General features: G+C 42.7%; 1 protein-coding gene across 1 annotated transcript in view; it reads left to right on the forward strand.

Annotated features, from left to right (window-relative positions):
- AGBL1 (AGBL carboxypeptidase 1) overlaps positions 1-26,943 on the forward strand; it is a 267,818-nt gene that overhangs the window by 91,141 nt on the left and 149,734 nt on the right. The window contains exon 18 of the mRNA XM_063412721.1: positions 12,871-13,051. Coding sequence (XP_063268791.1) covers positions 12,871-13,051 — 181 coding nt within the window. The remainder of the gene's footprint in view (positions 1-12,870; positions 13,052-26,943) is intronic.

Below are 26,943 nucleotides of genomic sequence, written 5' to 3' on the forward strand. Positions count from 1 at the left end.
TTTTTTCATTGAATTTGTTCAACAAACTCTTTTGAAAATATTTCTGGCTTAGCCTGGGTGCTTTGAAATAATGAAGTTAAATTATATTGGTTGAATTTTTTATTAAAACATGATGTGGGCAGAGGTGACAAGTAAATGAAGAAGTCAGAATGGGGTTGGAGGTATGTCTTGGCCCATAGATAAGAAAGGACTTGAGGACAACTTAGGGACTTTCCTGTTTTTTGTTTATTTTTTAAGAAAACCATAGAGACCTACCACAACATTCTATTTTATTTCCTCATTCTTCCCTTACCACTTTCATATATCATCTTTTGCTTTTTCCCATAGTCTGAAAAGATGACATGTTAGTGATGGATAAAGGAATACCATAACATTCTGCAGGTGTGTGTGTGTGCTTGATAATTTTGGGAAGGATGGGTGGGTTCCAGAATGAAAATGACAGCTGATCTTGATTTAGGACAAATAACATCACTGAGAGAGGCTCTACTGATTATGTCTGAGTGCACAATTCAATTCATTTTCATAGCTAATGAAAAGAGGAGGAAGTGATTTGAAGTAATGGATTATGCAGAAAATCACTTCTAGGGTCAATGTGGATGGCACAGAACTCTTTGACTGGAGCTTGGGAAACAGCTGTTGAGCTTCCAGTTCTGACTGATTTGTATTTTATCCTTGGGCAACTTACTTGATTTTTCTGTAAATCCTTACATTCATAACTTGGAACACACTTGAAACATGTAATCTTAAGTCTATGAAGTGCTTCAAGAGATGAGTGAGATGGAATTTATTATCACTGGCATCAGAGTGACTTTGACAGGTCTCCCAGAGGATGTTTAGATCCCATGGCGAGCACCTAACAGTGATTGAAGTAGAGATGAGGAAAAATAGGTAGATGGATGGAAGGCAGAAAGTCCTTAAATTCCTTGCTGATCAGGCTGTGCCTGCTGGAAATAAAAATGCATAGAGGCTTTTATTATAAAAATGAGGCTGTAGTGGATAATGCAGCAGAAACTTTCTCTGGCTTAATTTGTTTCCTTTGTGCTTGCTGTGCTGGAGGAATTTCTGAAAAATTCCTGAAAAAAACCCAACACTTTTTTGTTTGTTTGTTTGTTTTTTTATAAATTTAAGTTCTTCCTGCTCCTGTAACCACGTGCAAAAGGTGCAGCCAGAGCTGAGCTCACTCCTTTCCTGTCCTGAGGAGCAGAGGACTGTGTAGGCTGCAACAAGATTAGTGTCTCTAGTGTCTTGTCTGCTTTGTCACTTCACAGTGCTGCAGGTCACCCTTACACAACTTGGGAATTGTTATTGTGTGGAGTAGGGAAGTGCATTTAGCAGAGCAGGCGTTGAAGGCCAGTTTTAAGTGCAGTCCTGTAAATCCTGGCCTCTGGCAGCCCAAGCTGTTTAGCTGTGTTTTATGAATCAGGTCATATCGTGTCTGCCACAGCCTCCAGATGCCAAGCTCCTTCTGTGACAGCTCTGTCAAGCGTTTTGAAAGGGCACAAAAACAACAGCTAGAGGGTCACCATGAGGCACAGCTCAGCTCATGGGAATTGAGCTTCAAAAAGAGCTATTGGCCAGAGGCTGAAAGGGTAAGCAAGAGACAGATGAAGGGCTCTGGGCGTGTCAGTGCCTGTGGTGTCCCCACTATCCTTATTCTCCTCATTTTTAGCCATTACTAACTACAAATGACAAAAAATGAGGTGCTTATAGTCCCTGTGCTGGCAAAGGTGATGGCCCTGCCAGCTATGGAGAATGCCTGTCAATAGACTTGAAAGGGCACATCAGTGATGGCTTGCTCCTTAATTTCATACCCTAGATCACACCCTTTAAATCAGAATGCTCCCAGGATCCTCCTCCCAGCTTTTCAAAAGTCTCTCCCACCAGCTGGGGCATCACATGCCATGCAGACACCATGACCTTGTTTGCCAGCCTATCAAAATGTAATATGAAATTAGGCTCAGCCCTGATAAAATTGGTGTTTGCACAAAGGGTAGTGCTCCCTGTGAGGCCATATAACCTGGCTCAAATGTAATTTAATATGCAGAAATCAAATAAAAGACATCAAATTAAAACATGCAGGTAAAGCATGCAAACCCTAAAATGAAGTTGGATTATAAACAGGCAGTGAGACTGAATGGTTGGTTTCTTCATCCATGAGGGAAGCAACCTAAGTAATACAGAGGAAAGAAAGAATTTTGAGAGTTGATGGCAGTGTTAGGTGGCAGGTGAAGGTTATTTTTTGATCTAAGGTGTTTTTCATTAACTGCATATTCTTTCAGTTAGAAAACATCAGTCAGAAGTCTCTTCATATTTTGAAAACAAGGCATTAACATAAGAAGCTTTGTTAGATACAGCAGGAAGATAAATCATCTTTGCAATGCCAGCCATTAGCCTGTCACGACCATGATTTACAGGGATTTTCTTCTATATAAATAAGTGTTTCTTTTAAAAGCACTCAGAGTTTACAGAGTGGGAGATGAAGTGGCAGTGAATGCTCTGGAATATAATGCTTTTGATAGGAGTGTTTCTTATGGCACGTTAAGAGAGGAGCTCCTGCTGTGGGTTGTACAGGCTGTGCAGAGTGAATGAGCTACAGCTGAAGGATTCTGGGCCAGGGTCAGTTGGAAAAGTTCAAAGTTCTGCTGTGGAACTGTTGGGGTGAAAGTGCAGAAAGGCACTGGGATTGAGGAAACATCACAGGATCAGCTTTAGGAAGTCAGTCTGTGTACTACACATCAGAAATTCAAACTGGTTAGGAGCTATCAATTGTGCTGGTAAATTATTTGCCTGAAAGAACCTTTGGGAGAATGCTTTTTAAATAAATTTAATATCACTTAGGAAAGGATGAAGAACTATCATCTCTCCTGTGTGAAAGCTCCCACTTCTGCAGTGATACATGGAGTGCTGAGGAAGGACATCACATGCTCCACTTCTCTTTCTTCTGGGGCTGCCAAGGCTGTTCTGCAGCCTGATTCCTTTATTCATGAGAACGTTTTTCTGTGCTTTGTAACAACTTGTGGGGATAAAAAGAACATTTTTCCTCACCCCAGCTTTCCTACCATCTTAGTTCCTCGAACAGACAACTCTTCCTAGCTTGACACTCTGCTCCCTGCAGTGATTGATGCAGGAAGACATCATCCATTAGACATCATTTTGCTGGAATCTGAAGTGAAGAACTTACTGACCTGAGACAGGGACTCCTTAGTGTGTCTTTCCACAGACTGTTTGAAATTTCTGCATGTTATCTGCTTTATGCAGTGGCAAATTTTCTTCTACCTGGTTTTGTCAAGTACTCTTGGACTCAGATTGTGCTCTATCAGCCTGGTTTCTTCTTCATCTTTAGGATATCTCAGTAGTAGAACTGCTTGAAAAATTATGATGTGAACTTAGTTGGTAACTTCAGGGCTCATCTCTGCTATTTCTCTTGGAAAACTTGTGTTGTGCTGATGGTCTGTCACACAGCATGCCATGCAGCCCAGGAGATGAAACGTGGTGCTGCTCATGTCATGCTGCAAGGTCATGGGGCCAGCATCGGTTTTGCTCTCTTGATGATCTGATTGAAAACCTTTTATGCTGACCCCTTATTTGTGTTCTTTTGCTCAGGTATTTGAGGAGTTCATCCAAGACCTTGCCACAAAGACAAGATTCATTATTCTAAATTTGGAGGCTGTTTTACCTCATTGATCTCTTGTTGTGGAAAGCAAGAATTTCCTTTGGGATCAGCTCTGGACAGTGCAGTTCCAAGATTTAGGATGGACAGCAAAGATGTAAAAGTCAATTTAGTGATACCACAAATGAGGTCAGCCTGCAGAAGATCCTTTACTGTGAAGCAGTTGACATAGTGAAGTGTTAGAAGATATTTTTGTGGGTTTTCTGTTTATTTTCTTTTTCTTCTGTGTTTTTTATATGCAAGAAAACACACAATTTAAAATTCTCATAGTTTGCTTACTCCAGGAGAAATACAGAATAATATTTTTAAGAAACATTCCCTGCTTGACTGATTCTGGAGCAATGAGTGATAAATATCAAATCAAGTGAAGACTAAAAATTTAATTTTTACCATCAGAAGCAATCTGTGATGCTTTTTATCTTAACAAAATCTGATATTTTATCACTTTTACAACGAGAGCCTCTGATTGTACTTTCTTTTAATATATTTTACTACTTTCAAGTCATTCCCTGAGGAAGACTTCAAGTCAGGGAGAGATGGATTTGTGCCACTTAAAAGCACAACACATATTTAAGAATAAACATTACTTGCTGCTGTAGGTGGTAATAAGTGGGTTTTAAATATGTTCTGCATAAAGAGTAAAGAGGGGTTTTTTTTATAAACTATAGAGTTTGTCTTCTGTAGAGCAGAACAGCTTGAAGTACTACACAACTTAAACTTGTGTTAAACTGGTAAACTTGGCTGTTATTCCCAGCAGTGAAAGAAACACTGGCAGGTGTTCCTCTTCTCATGCCCATTTTAGAGCTCACAGGCCTCATTGCAGGTGGACAAAATATTGAGATTTTCACCCATTTTTTTTGCAGTTCCTTTCATGGCTGGATTTTCCAGAAGGAGAATTTAGCAAAATTTGGGCTTCTTAACTGGATCCATTGAAGTCAGCAAAGAAAACAAATTCCTGTTGGGTTATTTCTGCCCCCAGCCGCTGCAAGATCATTGTGTACAAAAGGACTTCTTGTGCTCTGGGCAATGTGGTTTTAATGTTAACTTCCACCTCTCCACAGGGGAGAGTTTTATTGTAACTCGCTGATATTCAGTTTAAAATGTTCCTTTGTGGAGGTTCATCCCATTAACCCCGGATTCACCCAGGTCTGGCACTCTGAGCAGTTCCTCCTGCACTGAGGCAGCTCTGGGGGCTGTGGCAGTGAAGGGCACAGGGTGTTGCACTGGGGGTGAAGGCTGTGTCCCCCCAGGCAGGAGGTGGGATTGAGGAATTGCTCACTGTGTGAAAGCCATTTATTCCTGGGGTGTGTCCTGGGGCCGTCCCCTCTGCCAGCACCTCCTGCTCCACACTGTCCATCTGCTGCCCCTAAATTCTGCACAGGAGCTATTAGTGCCATCCACAGAGCAGGGGCCATGGCCAGAGGGCAGCTCCTGCCTCAGAGTTCACAGCTCAGTGATGCTCTGCCCTGTAGGTGCAAAGGCAGCTTGATCCCCTTAGGGATCAGATCCTCAGAAGCCTCTCTGGCAGGGGATCTAACCAGAAAGTGCAATTGTTGCTCTTAGAGTGTTAAAATATGCCTTGCAAACCAGGAAGATGAGCTGTGAGTGAGCAGTGGGTATGTAGAATGAAATGTAAAAGCAAGGGGTGAAAATATTGCTGGTTTGGAGCTGAAGCCTTATTAAAGTCCTGTCTGTCCTATTTGGGCAAATTCTTTCTAAAGTATGGTATGTCACCAAAATCCCATTAAACTGTCACATAAATTATCAGGGTTTCCTTTTTCCATCACTGTGGATTACCCAGGGAGATATTTTTATGACAATGGAAGCTTTTTCAGTCTGCTCCTCCTGCCTGATTTCATTTCAGATGAAATCCTTCTCTCGGAAAAGAGCCCATGGATTTTATAGTTCTATGGATCTCTGCACTCTGCCTGTGACAGCAGCTGTCCTTCAGGTCTCTGTGTACTCATCTCCTGCCTCCACCTTCTTTTAGCCATGGGACAGTTTAGGACAGTGTTCTGGTTCTTCTCTCAGTTCAGCTTTTTTGTCTTTGTGCAAAAACCCCAGAAGGTGAAAGTCACATATATGCCTAACTTGAAAATACTGTTTTTTACTACTTGCCAGATCTCAGAAGCCTTGCATCTCTGCAAGACAGTCTACATTTCTCCCATGCTGACTGAAAAACACGTGGATTGATGGCCTGGCCATGGCAGTACAAAATACTTGAGTATCTGAAATTGCCTGCTGCCACAGAACAAATTAAAGCCATAATGTGTATGTTATAGGAGCAGGGGATGATAGATCCTTGCCTGCCTGCTGACAAATAATCTGCAGCTCCCTACATCAGCTACTTGGATCATGTGTTGGAGCTGATTTTAGTGGTTGCTGCTCACACCTTTCAAGGGATACATAAGCAGAAGCTGAGAAATAATAGCCTTAAGGGTGATAGAGAGACTTTGAAAGTTCATTACTAATGAGAGAAATCCCAGAAGTTATATTAGTCCAATTTTGAAGTGGCAAGACTGTCACTAAATGAGCAGGTAAGACAGAATTTTCCATAAATAATTCTGTTCTCTATGTGGGAAAAAGCCCTAATGATGTCAAAATATAATAATGATGAAATATTTCTGAAATATTTTGTGAAATATTTCTGATTAGTCTCTAATTAGTGGCTAATGGCTGACATGGCTTAAAATGGCTAGCATTAAGTAGTAAGCAGACACCTTGCATCAAAGAGAACACAGGAGGTGGCAGAGGTGCCTTGTGGACTGGAATAGTGATTCCAGCAGCCCTCAGAACACAGAGCTAGTGCCAGAGGAATCAGGGACCAAGTTTCTAAAGGAGCTGCCAGGACTTATGGGGTTGTAGGTCTCTGCTGGCACTGATTTGGGTACTGTGGTGGAGATTCTTGGCACAGGACTTTATGAACAAGGACCCATCAGGAGGGAGGGCAGTCAGGTCCCCACAGGCTGGCTTAGCTGATGGTAATTTGTGTTTCTTTTCATGCAGCCTAGTCCCACTGGGCAGTGAGTAGAGGTGATTAAAATCTCTTTATAGCAGCCTTTTGCAATTTAGAAGTTATTTCTCCTTCCTCTCTGTTCACCTTTTCTTTCTGTGTCTGAAACCCACTCTCTCCAATTTTTCAGCCTAAGACTTCTAAACATTTTGTGATTTCAATGAGTTCCTCAGTTTCCATCAGTTTTTATAACCTGTGGTGGGCAGCAATGGGCACAGCACTGCAGCTTGTTGGTTTTGCTCACAGGGTTGAGCAGAAGCAGTAACAGAATGTTCCTTGCCCTGGCTGTGAGGTTGTGTGGAGTGGGTCTCAGGAGAGCTGCCATTTTCGCAACTGCTTTACATCACTATCTCATCTGCTGTAATCCCCTGCTCCTTCTCAGCAGTACATTTTCCTAGCCAGCTGTCCCCACCTTGTCCCCACGCCCTCAGAATGGGGCTGAGGGGAGCAGAGATGGATGCAGCAGTGAGCACAGGGATGGGAGGGGCACCCAGGCAGAGGAACTCTCTGCTAGTGACAGCCCTGGGAGGAGGTAAATGCAGGCAACTTGTTTGACAGCTGCTTGATAAGGTACTGCATGGTTTCAGTTGTGAAGTCTGATGATATTTGAGCAGCTCAGAGGGTCTGCAGAGTGATACTGGATGTGCCAGTGAATGCTGGGTGAGTGTAGCCAGGGCTGGAGGATGCAGTGGTTGGAAATTTCTGCTGGACTAATGCAGGTGCACACACTTGGGATGGGGATGTTAGTTATAATCTGAGGCACTTTGCAATGAGTTATAGTAGACTTTCCATGGGTGTAAGTCCTGAAAATAAGGTTCAGTTTTTCCCCAGTCTTCCCCAAGAGGTACGCTTTGATTTGAACCAGAATTAGTTCATGTGGGTTTCCTTTGCCTTCAGTCATACTGAAGGTCTTGCTAAATAATGACAGTGGTCCCTGATGCTTTAAGAGCTTGGGATTTTGGAAACTTCCTCAAAACAGGCCTGACAACTTGCTTACCAATTTCCTGGAGTTCAAACCCAGCGTTAGTAGGAGGTCAAGCAGAACTGAGGCTGAGCAGTCTGTGCCCATATTCAGCTCCCTGATCATCTCTGATTCAGAGGTGAATGAATTCATAAAACATGTACACAAAAGGAGGTTGCCAAGCAACTTGGAGGCTGAAACTCTCCCATCAAGCTATGAAGGTAGAGAACAGGCAGCCAAGATGATTTGTAATGTTCACTTCTTTGCCATAAATAACAGTAATAATATATATAATACAGAAATATTTAAGAAAGAAATAGCTCATTGATAATTCTGGAAAACAACAGCTGATCCTGCTAGACTGTATTTTGCCTCTGTGTGAAGATGTGTCTGCTTTTGGAGCATCTATCCAGAAACAGGCACAGCAAGGAGAGAGCAATCTGGGGTAGGGGGAGATGAGCAGGGAAGAATTATTCTGTCTTAAGGCAACTGAAAGTCTGACAAATGGTGGAAAGTTTTAGGAGGGGAGAAAAGTATCTGACCCAGATTCTGCCTTAGATCAGGTTCATTGTTTTCTGTGACCTCAGTATTTGATGTTTTTTACAAATATACTTTAATATATTAGTTGCACATCACACCATAGCCACCCTTCTCCCTGGCTTTTCATAATTCTGCAGCCTTGGGTGTGTCAGATGTATCCAGGACATGATGCAGCTGTGACATGCATGGAAGAGCCATGTAATGGTCCTCTTGTTTACCCATCAATTACTCACAGAATAACCTGTAGTGGGCTCAGATAATTAAGTTGGGAGGAAAAGTTTCCCTTTCTTGGTTTTTCTCTATCCTAGGGTAAACTTTGCCCTTTGATCTGTGTAATGTTCCTGGTAGTCATGCTGTACTTAGACATAAAGGAGAAAATGAAGCCTGTGCCTTAATGGCCCTGGGCTTGTGCAAAGGAAGGAGAGGTCTGCAGAGGCACAGCCAGAAAATTTCAGCCCAAGACCCAGATCTAGACTGAATTTTTCACATGCTGTGTACATAATTCCCTTTGACTCCTTAAGAAATCCTGGCCCTGTGTCATTTCAAAGCCCTGTTCCCTTACAAATGGCATGGCTCAAACCTCAGCTTGAAATAATTTAGAACAGCAGCCCAGGTCAGGGCATCTGGAACTGCTTTTCATTTCCTGTCTGTGCTCCCCTTGATGAGGGACACTGCTGTGTTAATGGGGTTGTGTTCTTTTCTTTCAGGCTTCTTGTTCCCCAATTGATGTCACGATTAGTGACATCAAAGCCACCTCTTAGTGAGCCTTGGTGATGACATGACTAGAGGAGGACCCTTAGAGGCAGGAGATTAAGCAGCAAGTTAGCACGACTGGAAGAACAAAGCTCTCATTTTCATGCATATATCCGCAATCAAAAATGAGTGAAGAGAAGGAGAGATGGGAATTAGGTGATGCATTAGTAAAATTATCATTCAAAGGTTCTTTGCTTGAAGTTTTGCAAGAGGAATCAGTGGTTCTTTAATCTCCTACCTTGGGTATTGTTGATGCCATGTTATATTCTGGGCATGTCGAAATGTAAAAGATTGTAAGGAGACATGATTTGTTGGATAAGGCTTTATGTGGCATGAAAAAACTTCTCTACTTTCCCTTTCTATTATTTACATTCCCAGAGAAGGTTATGTGCAGTGTGGTCTTTGCAGAGATAAATGGCTAACCTGAGCCTTTTGGCAGCTTCTTCAGAACTTGGAAAGGAGCTGCCTCAGTGTTGGCCTGAGGATTCTGGAGGCTTAAGCTCAGTTCTGGTCCTGGGAGGAGGTGTATGAGAGAACCTGGGGTCGTGACTCCTTAACACAGGTTTAGCAGGGCATTGGAAATTGCACCATGGGGCTCTGAAAGAGCAGAGAGAGAAGGGCAGCTGGGCACCAGTACAAACCAGTAAGCTGTACTGGGTAGTACTGAGCTGGTCTGGTCAGGACTGCAGTTATGGGGATGCTGGAAGTCAGGAATGAAGGGAAGCAGCTGAACTGAGTGCAGAGATCTCGACTGGTGAGTGTTAGAGGCTGCCCAGTGCTCTTCTACTCCTTTCATGAGCTCTGTTAATAGCAGTTAGCACAATAATTCCAAAGTAACTGGATATGCTGTAAAACATAGGTTTGGGCCACTCCTGCTGTTTTCCAGGTGTTTCAAGAGTAGCAAGTTTTATGGCCATGTCATCAGCTCTTTGCTCTATTTGCTGCATCATTAGTTTTCAGGCTGGGAGCACTCTGGGGGAGCAGCATTTGGATGTGGGATTTGGCTGAGATGGCTCCTGTGAAGGGAGCAGACAGTTAACAAGCTCTGTGGTTTCTTTGCTTGCACAAACCTTCCTTATGACTCTCCTGTGGGTGGGATGTCAGAGCTGTGGATATGCTTGGCAGGAGGGAATCTTTCAAAGGAAACTTTCACTGGAATAGCGAGATTTCCTTGGCTGGACCTGCAGGCAATGGGGCCCTCCTGTTGTCACCCACAGGAGAACAATGTAGGTGATCTCTGTTCTTTCCCTGCCCTCCTGTTTCCTGGGGTTTAAGATCTGGAGACTCCAGGAACTTTTCCAACTCTAAGTCAGACAAGCTTGACTTTGATGAGCCTTGAGAGAAACAGCAGAACTCAGGTCCCTGCCAGCCCCGTGCTATTGCAATTAGGAGAATTATGGCAAATTGTCCTGCGTTTCTGACATGAGGAAGCTGTTGCTTAGAGGTTTTTTAAATTTTTCTTATTTTGACTGAGGAATGAACCTCTCAATTGAGATGCTGAGCTCTGTACCAACATCCAGAAGAGGCAAGAGTTGTTAAAGCTGTATTCATCAATCGCAAAAGAGAGCACATTTTATTTTGCTCTCTGCTATTTACAGCTGTTGTCCATTAGAAGTCCTCGGGAGCCTCATTCCCAGCTATAGCTGCACAGCCCCATAAGTTTAGCTCAGCAATGAGCCTGCAAAACAGCACTAAATCATGGTGATGGGAGAAAGGAGAAATTGTTTGGAAATGGCAAAATGCAGCTGATGTCTTTGTGAAATCTGGTTTTTTTTGTTGCTATTATAAGGCATTACTAAGGTAGATGGTAATGCACAATTAGCTGGAGAAGAACAGAACTAGTGTACTCTGATTCTGGGGGACAAAAATCAGAATGCCTGGTTCTACAGGAGCTAAAGGAGCCTTTTGCAGTCCATAAGTGCCTGAGGCAGTTATGAGCACACACTGATGAAAATGCACCAACCCTCCCAGTATGGTGAGGTGTAAGAATGATAAAAGCCTAATATGTGGCTATTGAGAAACAGTCACAGTTGCCTTACTGGACCAGGGCATGATTGCTCTGTATGAGGCCTTTGAGCTGGGAGTGCAGTTCTAGTGCCCACCAACTGCTTAAGAGGGAAGTGTGGATGTGGGATTATTTCCAAATCTGAGTGTGTCCCTGTGTGACGTGACTAAATTGTGCTGTAAAGTACATATACTGAACAGAACTGTGCAGAATATACAGTTAAGGAGAGAAATGAATGCTTATTCCTTGTTTGAACATGAAATGAGAAAGTTCACCTGTACTCCCACTCTGACACAGCCTTTCCTTGGTCAGACAAACAGCTAAACACCTCTTTATTACCATCTGTATTTTTGGGGGTGGTGTTCTACCTCCCTGTTTTACTATGACTGATTAATGACTTGTAAAGCATTTGGAACCTGCACGATGGCTTTGGGAGCTAAGGACAAAGGCGTGTAAGGTGCTAATTCAGCATTTGTTTACAAGGGCACTCAGCTGCTGCCTTTGGTTTTGCATTCCGTCCTGTTGCCTCCCCCGGTCCTGTCTGCTGGGGGCCTCCAGTTCAGGAAGGGAACAGAGCCTGAGCTTTGTTTCCTGATTGAGTGGGACAAACCTGCCCTGGCATGGCAGTGATGCCCTGACAGATAAAGCCTTCCACTGAAGTAAATCTGTCAGGTTGACTTGTGAGAGTGAATGCTCACAAAAGGATCATTTTAAGACAGATAATTGCTTTCTCCTTTCCTTTCATTTTCTGTGCCTGGCAGGTGTCTCCTTCTGCCTTCTCCTGTTTCCTTGGCCCATCCCTGAATGTGCTCAGCACAGATGGGATCTTCAAAGAATCTGCTGTCAAACTTGGTCTTTTCTAAGCATATGTATGCTGAGAGTTTTTGGAGGCTTGTAGCCAGACCAAATGTGTTTAGTGGCTTTTTCACAGGAACAGCAAATAACATATCTGATAGCAAGGAAACTTTTGCTGTTAAGTTGCAAGTCTGTTTTGAAATAGGTTCAGTAGAGATTATCAATGAACTGTTTAGTAAAAATTCAATTTACCCTTTTTTTCTAAAACAACTCCCCAAATCCCCTCCCCTACCTCAAATTGCCACAGCTTATGTTTCCCATGCATGAAAGTAGTGCTAGAATCAGATGAACTCTTCTAGTTGCAACTTCTGAAAATCAGCCTTTCTAATCTGAGTGAGCATCTATATTATATAAAACTGAAAAAGTCTTTCCACCAAAAGCAACAGCCTGCCTTAGCTATGTGCGTTGTTATTTCTACTTTTTGTTGTGTTGTTATGAAATAATGGTTAGGTTTGAGTACTCAACCTCTGCAGCTCTGATGAACATATTAGTGCATTTTCTTTAACTGTATCTGTTTAATTCAATTAATTATTATTTCGACCCTATAACACAAATTATTTCCAGAGTTCAGGCAGTTTGCATGTCCTTGAAGCCCCTTGTGGGTGGGCAAATCTGCTTAGATATTAAGAAAGTTCTGAATCATTAATGGTGAAATACTGAAAATGGAGCAGGATCTTAGAAAATCAAATAATTTCTTGCCTTTTAAACCTTCATGAAATTTGATGGGATCAAACTTTCAATAATTGCTAGAAAGTGTGGTAAAGCTATTTGGAGAGGCAGCAACCTGCACCTGCAGGATGCTTTTTAATGGTACATGTAAATATTTGTAAGTTGTCACAGAATAAACAGAGAGATAAGGATGGAATGGGCTCTGTGCTGGTTCTGAGGACCAAATCTGTGATCAGTTCATAAATAGCACCTTGAGGAACTATCTGGAATGTCTAGGGGTGTATTTTCCTAAGAATGCATTTTGAATTGTTCTCTAAATTCAAAAGGAATAAAATCCACTTGCAAAAATCTTACTCAAAGAAAAGTCCTGTTTAGTTTGGGGCTGTTTCTGCTTTGTTTTGCAGGCAGCCGCCCTTACGTGTTTCTCACAGCCCGTGTTCACCCTGGTGAGAGCAACTCCAGCTGGGTGATGAAGGGGACCCTGGAGTTCCTGGTGAGCAGTGATCCCATTGCTGAGCTTCTGAGGAAATGTTTCATCTTCAAGATCGTGCCCATGCTTAATCCTGATGGAGTCATCCATGGCAAGTGAGTTGTGACCTGTGCTTGTTCTGGAGTTTGTCTGTGCACCCAGCAGGTCTCATCTTCAATGTTTGTGCTGCCTTTGCCCCGTGTTTTATTCATCCTGTTATCAACCCTGTGTGGAAAACGTGGATCTGAGACATGGCCTGGTGTGCTGTCCTGCATTTGTCAGGCTCTGCAGAGTCTGTGGTTGGACCTCTCAGTTCCCTGGAAGGAGTGTTAGTGGTGCTGGAGAAATGAGATCTTTGCTGACAAATGGAGGTTTATTCATTCTGCTAAAGCAGCAGGGCAGAATACAGCTGCAAAGCAGATATGCTTGGGAAAAACTGGCTGTAATTAATGCTCTGTATAACCTGGTGGGGGGAGGATGAATAAGGATTTCTTAAATATTCACAGAAATATTTCTGTATAGTGAACCTTCCTCCTTCTCCCATCTTCTTTTCAATCTCCCTTCCCACATGTTTCCTAAGAGATGCTGAATCTGATCTGGGAAAATATTAATTCTTTTTTGCATTCTTTACCTTATACCCTCCCTATCCACCCACACTAACTCCCCTCTCCCTGTACATGACTGGAAAAGGTACAACTCTGCTCCTAATATGTTGAGCTGAAATAAATATTGTTGTGTGAAATCTTGAAGAGGGCTCTAAGTTAAGGTAAGCTTAGAGGCATTTTGCTGGAAAACAGATCTCCTCCTCTCTGCAGACAGTGGAATTTGTTCCCTTTGGGTGTTTGTGGAGTGGCAGTGAGTTGATAACTCTTGGTCCTGGCTGAGGCAAGGGCAGGACATCATGGTCACATCCCACCAGTGGCTGCTGCCTTGATTTGGTGATAGGATCTTGCAGGGTTTGCAAGAACTCTGTTCCCTGCCTTATTGCAGAGGAGCACAATAGCTGAAATATGGGCTTAAACAAGCACTGGAACACAGCAAAGTGTAGAGGAACAACTTTTCCTAAGCTACAGTGCCACACCTGCTGTGGGGTTGGGCTGTGCTGAGGAACAGAAAAGGAAATCCTGAGCAACAACTGCATTGAGCTGGGTTTCAAACTCATTGGAGATTGGGGTGAGCACCAAACCAGGGAGCACCTTGGGCTTTTCTGGCAGTCCCTGGTATGTGAAGTCACAGCTTTTGGTCTGCTGTGCTCCCCAGGGCCTGGGTCTGCCAGAAGTCTGGGAGGACTGTTTAGAATATTTGGGTATTGCCCCAGGACATACTAAGCCTCTGTTGGCACCAAATGCTTTCTTCATCCTCACAGACAGAAGGAACAAGAAAAACAATTGTGGCTTTTGCTCCTTATTTTCTTTCCTCTCACTACACTTAGTTAAATTTTCCATCAGGTGCAGGAGTGGAGGGAATGGCTGACCTTTTCCTCCAGCTGCCAGGAACCAGTGTAAGCAGGGAAGGGACCTCCAGGAGGGAGAATGTGGCTCTTGGTGACACCTGAATGAAGGGCATGGCCCAGGCCTGTGTCACACAGGAGGGTGTTTTGTGTCCCATAGTGCAGATGAGTTTGAACTGTAGTTAAACCTGGTGATGAGGAAAAGTTTAGTAGACTGTAAATGGATAGGACCAGGAGAACAGGGACTTGGCCACGTCTCCTTTACTGATCCTGAGGCCTGGGAAGGGGAATAAATAATTCCTTTATGCTTTAAATTAAATACACTCTGTCTTGTGAAGCCTCCCATGGCCTACATATTTTTCTTGTTTCTTTTTATGCATGTTTTTTAGTAGCCTTGGTTCCTCTTATAGTAAAAGAAATATTTTTGTTCTGGGCCTCAGGTTTACTGGCAGCATGTAAGAGTGTGTGGGAGTGTGGAAAACCTTGTGGGAGTGTGTAGGAGTTGCCACCTTCTTCCTCTTCCTTTACCTGATTTTATTGTTTCCTTTTTCTTTTCATCTGCTTCCCTTCTGTCACTCTTCCCTCCTGTTGAATCAAGGAGGGTTTTCATTGAAAAGAACTTTGATGAATTTTGTAAATTAATGAACCAATGAGTGAAGATGGGAGCTGGTGAATCTTTTTTAGATGAAGTAAATTTATTGGAAGCCTCATGATTTCTTCAAAGCTGTGGGGTAACCATAGTAGCAGTCAGGTAGAGGAAATCCTGATTTTTATTTTGGAATATAGCCACAGACTATTCTTTATCTGTTTTAAAAACATCCTGTTCCCTCCTGCACCTGCCCTTCCCCTGCACAGGCTGAGTAAGCTTTGCTTCTCCAAGGTAAGGCAGGTGCTGGAGGTGCTGGATTTTCTGTCTCTCCATTTGTGCTCCCTCCCCTTTAATTTACTCTGTCTGTTCTTGTTTACTCAGGGGTTTTGTTCATTACCTCCTCCAGCCTATCAGACAAAAGCTTCAGTTTTTTGACAATTACTGAAATAAAGAGTTTTAAATGCCCGCTAAAATCCTTCCTATAACAGTTTTCCTCTGCGCACTCTCAAAAACTGCAAAGGAAAAAAGGAGTGTGCTCCCACTTAACCTTTGGAACCTGGAGCCTTCTGTTTGGAAGGACGATCTTAAGAGGAGAAGAAGCACATTTGTCTCAATACCCAAAAACACTCTTTGTATAACTGACCTTTTTCTCCCCTGTATTAATGCTGACTCTCCTGAATGGACACATTGTGTTCTCTGGGCAGTAAGAGGCAGAAAGGATCAGGGATAGGAAAATAGCTAATGGCTGGTCTGAGGAGTCAGTTTATGATGCAGGGATGCATCCTTAAGGACTAAATCTTGAGGTGATGTCACACAAAGCTGTACAACTGCAGACATCCCTCCTCCTCTTTATTGCTTTTCTGTGGACAGAGGGTTGAAGGAGTTTAGTTCTAAATTGGTGCCATGCACTCTGCAAACACACTCCAAAGGCTCTCTCCAGCCTGGTTAATCTATGATGTGTGTGTTCCTCTAAGAATAGCACAGAGATGTGAGCAGGCTGGGAAAGGAGTGGTTTTGAAATAATGGAATCTCTCTCTAGGAGAGAGGTGCTACAGGAGTCGTGTGCTGCTCTTTGACAGATGCTCTAGGAGCCTGTCCCATGCTTTCTTCAGAGGTTCTGCACCCAAATTGTCACCACCTTGCCAAAAGTAGTTGGGTAGGCATATGTGGAAGGCAAGGCATACTTGGATAAGAAAAGAGCATTTTGTAAATTGTGAAAGAATCAACCCTCACATACACTGGCTGTGCTCTGAGATGCACATTGCAAGGTGGCAAGAGTGTGTGCTCTGGTGCTTTCCTGAAGGCCTCAGAGATGAAAAAGATGCAAGTTCTGTGAACATCTCTGTACTGGAATACTTGGTGGCTCTGTGAGGTGCATACGGAGTGTGGGTTAATTTTCCTCAAGTGGAGCAGGAATTTTTACAGCTCTTTGCTGCTTTGGTGCCTCAGGTGTTGCTTCTGTTGCCTTTCACTGAGAGGGCAGTGATGGATTTGAGAGCTTAGGGTACCAAATGTGGCCAGTGCCTGCACAGCACGAGATAAAATATGAGCTGCACTATTTCTTAGCTCTCATTTCTGTGAATTGTTCCTTGGTGGAACAACCAGGAATGGTGTCTGGCCCTGCACCACACACTTGTCTGAGTTCCCCTCTGCTGTGGGAGGTGCCCCAGTTTCATCCAAGGCCCTTTGTGCTATACTGATGTGACAGCCCATCCTTGGCTCTCCTTCTGTGATAAACATCCCCCTGCAGACAAGCTGCACCCCAGGACTCTCCCTCCTGACAGCACTTCCAGTGCAGGATTGTTTATTCCTTCCTTTATCAGCCAGGGCTGCTGGGCCCCCTGAGTTATTAGCTCTATTCATTCATTGTCAGTGTTTCCTCCTTCGTAAATATGCCCCCATATGTCTCTGCTCCTGAGGAATATGCTTTCTTTTCTATTTACTGCTTTTCCCAGGCCCCCACCTCCTCATCTCTCTCTCCACCCAACGGCCCAATAACAGCCAAGGAGATAAATAAGCTCCATAACTCTTCCCAGCCATTATTTGTTGTTGTTGTTGTTGTTGCCCTACATGGTAATATATATAATAACAAGGAAACAAATCTTATTACTAAAGTAATTACAATAAATAAAAAGCTGAGAGGGGAGATGAAGGAAGGGTCTGTCAGGGGAGCGATTGCAGTAGGATTTTTTAAAATTTAATTTACTCGAGATGTTCTCTGCCACTTTGCTGATACCCTGCTGAGGGGGGCTGTGACTAATTAGCAGCCAGCTGTTGTTTTAACACCCTCACCTAATTTATAGTGTGCCTGAGCCTCTAAAACAGGAGCCTGTGTGATATCATTGTCTGTGGGACTCAGCACTAGCCTTGTGTCAGTAGCTGGCTTTATTGCTTGGTGCTTTTGTTTCTCAGAAGCTGTATAGCTGAATTTTTGAGTGCTTTGCTACAATTCCTTCTATCTCCAGTTTGACCCAGAGAGTGAACACAATTTGTTGCTTATGACTGCTTGTCCCAGTGTCCAGCCTAACAACTGACCAGCACAACTGCTGCTTTTTGACTAACAAGGGTGGTGTGGGAAGGATCTAGAGTCTGTTTAAATTCTGGGGCCTTGTTCTCCTGTTGGCAGGTTTCTCGTGGAAGTACCATATTGTTCTTGCTAATAGAATGGGGATTGCAATATCATCTGTCTTCTAAATGGTAATGAAATCTAATTAGTTAATGGCCATATTAAAAACTGGAAGGATCCAAGGCATTGTTCCGTGTTTCATCAGTCCCCCAGTTGCCAATTGCCAGGGCACGTGCAGGCTTTGTGAGCTCTTGAACAGTAAAGGTGCCCAGTGAGTTGTGTGTGTGTCCCTGTGCTCTCTCCTGTACAATTTGTGCTGCTGATGCAAGGTCACCTGGAAATTTTACTACAAGAAAATCATTGGGTGTGAGTTCAGTGATATTACTACCCTGGACTACTAAACACTTCAGCTTCTAGCCTTGGGAATGATTTCACTTTGGATAGGTTCTACCGTGCATTTTCAAGTTAGTGTGAATATTAGACATGAGCAGGTTGTTGCACAGGCTCAGAAAGGAATCCCTTTGTTCTGCATTCGTGTCTGTTTTCCTAAGTGATGATGTGAGTTTGTAATCAGATGTGTGCACTCCTTTGAAGACATTTTCAGGAGCCAGGAGACTGGTGTACAAAGCTAGCTTTTAGTAAAGTTAATGAGATGATTGAATTATATTATAATTCTTGTTAGCTTGATTGTGTGTCATTATCCCTTTTGTTTGTTATTATGCTTATTTGAGTCCCATTTGTGGGATATTATTCCCATCACAATTGTGCCCGTGCTGGGCTCTGTAGAGAGACAGGCAAGGAGCAGCTGGTGCCTTGTTATGCCACAGGCTGTGCAGTGGGGTTTGTGGGAATGGAAAGGATGCTGGGCTGTGCAGTGGGATGGGTGGGAATGGAAAGGATGCTGGGCTGTGCAGTGGGGTTTGTGGGAATGGAAAGGATGCTGGGCTGTGCAGTGGGATTGGTGGGAATGGAAAGGATGCTGGGCTGTGCAGTGGGATTGGTGGGAATGGAAAGAATGCTGGGCTGTGCAGTGGGATTGGTGGGAATGGAAAGAATGCTGGGCTGTGCAGTGGGATGGGTGAGAATGGAAAGGATGCTGCGCTGTTGGTTCCCATGCAGCCTGACCCAGCATCTCAGCCCTGGCTGCATGAGGCACTTCGTGGAGCTCTGAGCTTTGTAGTTGCAGCTTTTCTTCAAGCTGACATCCTGGCACAGGGAAAGTATCCTGCTGCAATGACTTCCACAACCACCTGATGAGAGTTTGTGAAGGATACCTCAGTATCATCAATGCAAGAACTGGGGGAATGTATTAAAAATCAGGAGTCTCTTTACCCCTTCTTGGGATTTCCAGGACATATATGCAAACCCTGGCCCAGCTGGCTGCATAAATAAATTTACACTGAGGTGTAAGTGCTGCTGAACTTGGATGGTACCTTGTGATTGTGGCAGACATCAAACACTGATATCAAAGCTGAATATTTTGGAGTTGAGCTAATATCACAAGTAAAGGGGCTCTTTTGGCCACCCATCTCAAAATCAAGTCTGTTTACCTGAGTTACAGCCTGTTGGAAGCTGCAGATGCAGAGATGGAGTTGTTATTCATAGGGTGGGAAAAGAGAAGTCCACAAAATGAAATTGTAAAAACTTCACTTTTATAGATGCAATGAAGAATGTCCAGTACTTTACTGCAATATCCACACTACCTGGAAAGCTGAAATTGCCTGGAATGAAGGTTATTGTCTCTTGTAATATACCTTCATATATTACCCTGTGTAATAAATCAGGCAGTATTTCTTGTGCCATGAAAACTGGACATCCCTGGAGTTCCAAGTGACATTTCTCATTTTATGTAGCTTTTTGGTCCTTTTAAGTATGAAAACACATAATTATTTTGTGAAATATGCACTGAAATTTTTGAAAGCTTGTGAACAAAAAAATCAGGCACTTAGGTTTGCAAGTGTAAAGCTGATTTTCCATGAGGTTGCTTTTAAAAATTCTGTTCTGGGTTAGCTTTGTGTTTTGGCTAATGTTGTTCTTTAACTTTTTTATTTATTTATGTATTTCTCTCTCACTTTTTCCCTTCCCTCTCCTCAGAATCTGTTATTCAGATGCAGCATTAAAAGCTGGTGAAGTACTGTGATAGGAGAGGGGATGTAAAATGACCTTGGGTTGGGGAAACAGACTGGCAAGTGGAAACGGTGTTTGTAGAAAAGTGATGAAGAGCCTTATCTACAAAAATAAGCTTCATTTGAGAGCTTATGTTTTCAAAATTGCTGTACCTACAGAGGTCCAGCTGAAGTTGAATTGTTTACCTGTGCACATGGCTTGTGTGATTGCACATGCAATTGGGTAATTACACAGGAAAAATTTCCTCCAGTGGTTTCAGAAAATTGCCATCCTAATTTTATAAACCCAGCTGAATGTCCCACAGAAGCATCAAGAAAATAGAAAAAACCCAGAAAATTGAGTCAATAATGTAATGAGAGGGTGAGAAACCAAAACCTTTTCTGCAGCCTAATGAACAGCACTGCTGGGAGTGAGGAAAAAGGGGCAGCACAGTTTTAATGCTGCAAAGTAGCTCTGAGCCTTGAAGGGGTAGAAAAACTGAAGGGCTCTTGAAGTTGTGTAGCTCAGGTTTGAGCTGAGGTGAGAAAATAAAGAATGAGGGGTGACATTGTCAGGGAAAAGCGCTGCAGTGATGGTGCACAGACCTGGGGTCTGTGCACACTGCACAGCTCTGAAGTCAGTGTTTGAACACATCCCACCCCCGTGATATCAGAACCTTGGTAGGGACTCCCAGGTAACTGTGCTGGTGTTTTTCTGCATGGAAATAGGGGTGATTTATGATGTAAAATTCTTTGGAAATCATGCTATATTCAGAGTTTTGCAGAAGTGAGAAACATTTCTGTAGTGTTTTAGAGCTGGCTTGTTGAATTTCACCAGTGGATATGTCCTTATATGAAATTATTACATGTTGCATTAGATCCCATAGGATCCTTCAGTGTCTGGGGAAGCAGAACACAGTGGTAGGGAACACTGTAGTCCAGGTCCTAATTCACCTTTTTGATTGCTTTTGTTTGTCTGTCACAAATAGCAAAGACTTGAGGACTCATTTCAGTTGGAAAAGAGCTGCTATATTTTACTCTACGTGTATATATGTATATTTCATAGAAATCCAATAAGAAAAAGGATTTATTGATAAACATACACACATAACAATCCATAATCAGGTCAGTATCTTCATCTAATGTTGTTTTGTTGTTTTGCTGGGAGTTATTTTTTACCAGGCAGTAACACAGTGTGAGTGCAAGAATTCTTTCCAGGTGCACCCCATGACAGCATCTCTAGTAGTAGTTTTCTTCTCTGTTTCACGTTGCCCCATTTTTCTCCCAAAATGCTCATAAACTCAGTTTTCGAAGGAGAGGGAAGTGCCAGTCCTCCCAGGGACCTGGCTCTCATGGAGCACTGCCTAAAGCAGAATTTTGGTTCTCAGTTCTAGCTCTGGTCTGTGGTGGGATGACATCAATGGAAACTTCAGGAATGACATCAACAAAAACCTACTTCTTGTGGAATGTTTCCTGTATTCATTGTCTGTTAGATAACAAAAAGATCATTAGCATAAAAACAAAAGGCAAAGATTAAAAAAGTGATTATTTTTCTGTCTTCCCTCTAAGAGTTATGGCACATAAGAGGATGTAAAGTGCAAAGCAGCTGAACAGTCATAAACTATTTTAATACCATTCAGAAATGAGAAGAACCAGGGAAAGAGGCTTTATGTAGCCACGTGGTTTATTGCACTAATCAGTCACTTCTACAGTGCACTATCATGACTTGAAGTCCTTGCTCCAGTGATGTGAAAAAGTATTGGTGATCTTCCCATCCAATTTTCTAATAGATCTTGGTCTGTATAATTGAAATCTCTAGCACCTCATTTGAGAAACAGTGAATTCTGTGCTTAGATGGATCTAATGTTAGCCAAAGCAGGTCTGGATCACATCTGTGAGAGCAGAGGGGTGACACGAGGCCTGAACGTGAAGGAGAAGGAGCTGTGGGAGATTGAGACTAAGCTATTTTCTCATGGATATTTTTAGATGACAAAAATAACATATTTGGGGTTAAACTGGGATGTCTGGAAAGGCAGCTGACACTTTGTGGGTTGAACCATCTGCATGGAATAGCCAAACCAAAGTCTGCAGATTTACCTGTCAAGTGTCCTGCTGTAAACCCATGTAGAGGCTGAATGTGGCAATTCAAAGACTGTGGGGGAACAGCTGTTTTCCCCTGCAGAACATGCAAGTTACACAACAGAGAGTTTGCTTTTGAATAACTTTGTTGTCTGGTCTTGTGCATATGCTGGATTTCAGGTGGAGAACAGCTCAGTCACAATAATTTCTGTTGCTTTCCCTGACATGCAGGTGAGGGCAGCCTTGAACTGTGCTACTTCTCTGTCTATCTTTAGACAGCTTTGAATGGGATGTAATCCCATCCAGCATACAGTCTATTCAAAAATCAAATAGTGTCCATATCAATGGCTGTGAGCTTTCAGGCTCATAACAGTAATACAGCTGGGAATGTAAATAAAAAGGAGAATATTAAGAAAAAGACTCTGTTGCTGTAAACAGTAGAAATACTTCAAATCAAATGTATCTTTTCATTACACAATTTCTTATCGAAACAAAAGCCCAGCTCAGGACTGTTATTTATCACAGAATTACAGAATATGCCAAGTTGGAAGGGACCCATAAGCACCATTGATTCCAGCTCCTGGCCTGCATGGGGCACTCCAAGAGTCACAGCATGTGCCAGAGAGCATTGTCCAAGTGCTGCTTGAACTCTGGCAGGCTGTGCTGTGACCACTGCCCTGGGGAGCCTGTTCTGGTGCCCAGCCACTCTCTGGTTGAAGAACTTTTTCCTAATATCTGACCCAAACCTGTGGCACTGACGGACCTGTAGTTTTTTGGGTCCTCCTTCTTGCCCTTGAAAACTGAGACATTTCCAGTCTCCAGTCATCTGGAACCTCTCTGGATTCCCAAGACTACTCAAAAATCATTGAGAACTGTTTTCCAATACCAGTAGCTCTTGGAAGGTCTTCAGATGAATCCCATCAGGTCCCATAGATTGCAGGGATCCAGCTGGAGCAGCAGATCTGCAGAGTTTTGGAGACCACCTGGAGTGGATCATTCTCTAATGAACTGGCTTTGACTGTTCATAGCTCTCTCTGTGTTTTAACTGATGAGTGTCTGTTCTGACAGTGTGGACTGGTGACAGAAGTTTATTTTTTATATTTTTGGTCTCAAAATGCTATAACAAAGCACCTGTTTTAATTACAGGCATTGCTTACTGTCTCCCCTTTGGACTTGGCTCTTTCATAACTGATAGACTCATTGCTTTGTGAATGTTGTGGGTTTCTGGTTTGAGGCCATTGGATAGAAATTGTGGCAACCAGGTCTGCAGCAGATGTTGCAAAGCACAGAAAAGAAATCACTTAGGTGCAATCAACCCCCTTCTGTTTTGTGTTTTTTCCCTGAGTATTTTATTAATCTCTGAGAAACACGTGTGGCAGCTCCAAAACCATAATTTTACATGCAGTCTCAGATGGATTGGTCCCTAAAGAGCACATATCTAATTCTGCACAAACTAGCAATGGTGCAGGTACGACTCTGTCATTGCTAATTCTTGCTTAAACCTCGTGGAAATCTAAATAAGGAGTTAGCTCTGAGGTTTGCCAAAACTCTGAGGCCCAAATGATACAGTATTCTATGCATGTGAATGCATATATAATGTTAATAGAAACCACTTTGATCCAGATTGCCAGGATTGAAAGGATGCAGTTGTGCTTGAAAAACAGATATGTATGTGCATGCACAATTACTCAAGCTGGGGTTTAGGCATTTAAGTGGCCATTTGTGCTCTCATTTTCAAATATAATGTTCATCCTATGGGAATGGGTTTGTGCAAATCAGCAATACAAATATGCATATGTTTTGGTGTGTTCTACCCTAAAAACATGTTGCATTACTTGCACATAAACTCGGATTGATTTATCTTCTTTTCCCTTTGAAATATCTATTTTAATGTGAGGAATGTGAGCTGTGGAAACTGAATGGCAGTTCTTCAGCAGCATGATTTCCTTTTCCAAATGGTTAACTCTTGTAATTGTTTCTGTAATGTAAGATAATATTTCCTGCTAACAGTTATTTAGGATACTGTCATGGCAAGCCATAATTCAACCCCATTGCCTAGTAGCCCAAATAATGACCAAGGCTTGCCCCTAGCTGAATTATCATTCCTATGCTTTCTACTTTCCCTACATGCACATAAACAAGTCTGTCTTTATGCCAAACTCTGAGAGACAAAGGAAAGCAAAAACAATATTGTTGATTCAGAGCTCCATCCTTCAGCTTCAGGGAAAGAGCTGCCTATAGGACTACAAAGGCCTTTAAAGGGGTTTTTAGTGACTTAGCTCATAGGATTTCTGGAGTCTCAAGAGGCTCTTGTTTTTTCATATTTTTAATATATCTAAATAGAGCATCTACTGCATAAATTCAGGAGAGGATGATGTCCCATCTGACACAGAAATGGAAGCTATTTGGGCTGAAGCTAAACTGCTCAAAGATCTTCAGCACACTGAAATTTGCACCAAAAATAGGGACTTTTGAGTCATCTGACCTATGACTAGTGGAAATACTGCTTTTAAAGAAGATTGTGTTTAATATCCCTTCTGTGGTTCTTCAAGAAGGAGTAGATGTCAGGAAATGACAGTAGCAATGTGAATGACACAGAAGGATGAGTTTTTGTCTGTAAACAAATCCTGGGAAAAAAACTTGTGCTTATGTTCCTTCATATTAGTCATCCCATTAAGGGTTAGCATAGTAAAGGTTCATTGATTAATTTTCAAACTGTAGCTTGCCTGTGATCCTTTTGGAAGGAAACTAAATGAAATGGAAATATGTTAAGATTATATGACAATGACCCAAGGAACTGGGAAACCATATATTTCAAGTCACTTATTGTGATCCAAAATGACATCTTAATTCTTGGCATTTAACACCATTCATGCTAGAGGAGCCTGTGAATTATTGAAAGTAATATGCAAATTTATCTAACCTTGGAAATAGGTCTATGTTTCATATAAGTTTGGGCCAGGAATGTAAGCTTTGTAAGCTGCTAAAAGAATGTGAAAAGGAAGGTTATAACTTAGGTTTTCTAAATGGTGATTCACAGACAGGGTGGGTGGTAGGACAATTTTCCTGGCTGGGTGTGGGATCTGTGCTCAGTCATGGCTCACTCAAGGACACTTGAAGTGAAAATGAGCCTGTTCAGGGCTCATCTGGAGAGTCGTGGATGCCCTGATGGTGCTGGAGGTGCTCTGCAGAGACTGAGCTATGAGCAGGACAAGATAAAGTTTGTTAGAGCAAGCTGAGAAAAGGGGTCTTAACCCTATTGCAGGAATGCTTTGGGTCTAGAAATGAAGACCCATGCCCTTGACTATTGCACACTGGAGAGGAGAAGAAAACTCCAGATGAGGTGTGAGTGCTCCAGTCAGCACAAGCTCAATATTACACTTAATTAACCTGAGCCAGGCTGCATCCCTTGAGGCTCATGGAAAGGTGTGTGTGGCTCATGCTTGCATTGCCATCTGGGCTAAAGCTCTTGAGACTGCACAGAGACTCTTGGGTTTGTGTCAGTGGGACAGAGAGCAGCAGTGGCTCCAGCCTCCTCTTGTTTGTGCTCTCAGGTGTCCCCTGGGAACTGACTTGCTGAAATCTTGCACTGGCAGAGTGAGTTCTGATTAATTTAGGTATCCCAAAGCAGGAGCTGCTGGATAATCTCAAGAGGCTGTCCTGGAAGCCTTCAGTGCATTTTCTACCCTTCAAGGGGTGGAAGAGATGAGATAGGTGTCCATTAGGAGGTGAGTTCAGGAGCTTATCTGCATTGCTTTAAGCTTCCTACATTCACATCAGACCATTAGAGAACCTCTCAGCCCATTAGAGGACCTCATTCCTTGAGTGGGAAGAAGGAATTCTTACTAATTCCCTAATACATATTGGTCATAGGCTGCCTTTTCTTTTTCCACTTCAAAATGTCACATTGGATTCCTGATGGAATTTGAGATTTTTATCTTCCTTCCCTCTGCTAGACCTCTGACTTTTTCTGGTTTTCTTCCACACTGAAGACTTAATTTCTCACATATGTGAGACTGAAAATTAAACAAACAAGCTGGCAGATAGACAGCATGGTTCTTCATGTCTGGAAAGCTGCAATGAGCTGTGACTTAGGAATTACAGTGCTTCATATTCAAACTTTTCTTTTTGATGCATTGAGGTGGCACAGGAGCTGACAGTGACATATGGAGAAGGCCACCTTAGCAGGATTGAGGCTGTTATGTGATAAATGACACGGTATGTCAAAGGACTCCTGTTATCCATCATGCTGGCTTCCTCTCAACACACTCTCCAAAATGAGAGGCAGCTACACAAACAGCTGGGGGAGGCTGTAGGTAGGGTCAATGGTGTGCTCACAAGAGAAAATAAAAAAGCTGGAAGTGCATGTTCTCATGGGCATAGTAGCCTCTGAGTCCTGAGCTGAGAATTTTAAGGTCTTTTTCTGCTGAAACTTCTGAAATACCCTGGTTTTACATCTTTGTCAAGAATAAACCTCAGTTTCAAAAGTTGTCTCAAAAATCATGAAGACAAAAGGTTTCAACATGCCACCAAGTGTAGTTCTGAACATCTAAGACTTCTCTAAAGAAAGCCTGTTTAGCACCATGTTTCAGACTGGAAGCATGGTTCTGTCCCCTGAGACATCCCCAGACTTTCCCTCTTTCCTCAGATTTCCTCTCTTTCTTCCTTTCACCTCTGTTGGGTAGTTTGAGTCTGAAATGCAGTGGAATGAAAGTCCTGATCTGTAATTTTCTACATGTATGAGACATGGGAAACACAGGCAAAGTGGTACAAGTGCTGTTATAAAGGTAAGGGTGATAAAAGGATCTTGAGAGAAGGAACAGGGTTTGACTCTCAACACATCTGATACAGGAACATTTTCTGTAGGATTCTTCCTACTTGTTTTGAGCATTCAAGTTAAGCAGTAATGGGGCAAGCTTCCACAGCTCTGTGTCTCCCACTGCTGGAAAGTGTGTGACTTGATCTCAGACTTCTCTCTGTGTCACATCTAACCCAACAGTAGCTCTTTAGTTTTTTAATTCATTTCAGATTGACCAGTGGCTGTTCAGGAGGATCAAAGGATGTGGTGGCACAACAGGCACCTATCCATTTCCACCTCCTCGAGTCCACCTCTCTTTTTTCATTTGCCATAATGGCTGTTGTTTCCTCTACATGATTAATGGACTCTCAATAGCTATGTAGTCTATAAACCTAGACAAGTAGTCTGTCTCTTTTGATCC

Source organism: Prinia subflava, chromosome 15 (genome assembly GCF_021018805.1).
Source record: "Prinia subflava isolate CZ2003 ecotype Zambia chromosome 15, Cam_Psub_1.2, whole genome shotgun sequence".
Lineage (NCBI taxonomy): Eukaryota > Metazoa > Chordata > Aves > Passeriformes > Cisticolidae > Prinia > Prinia subflava.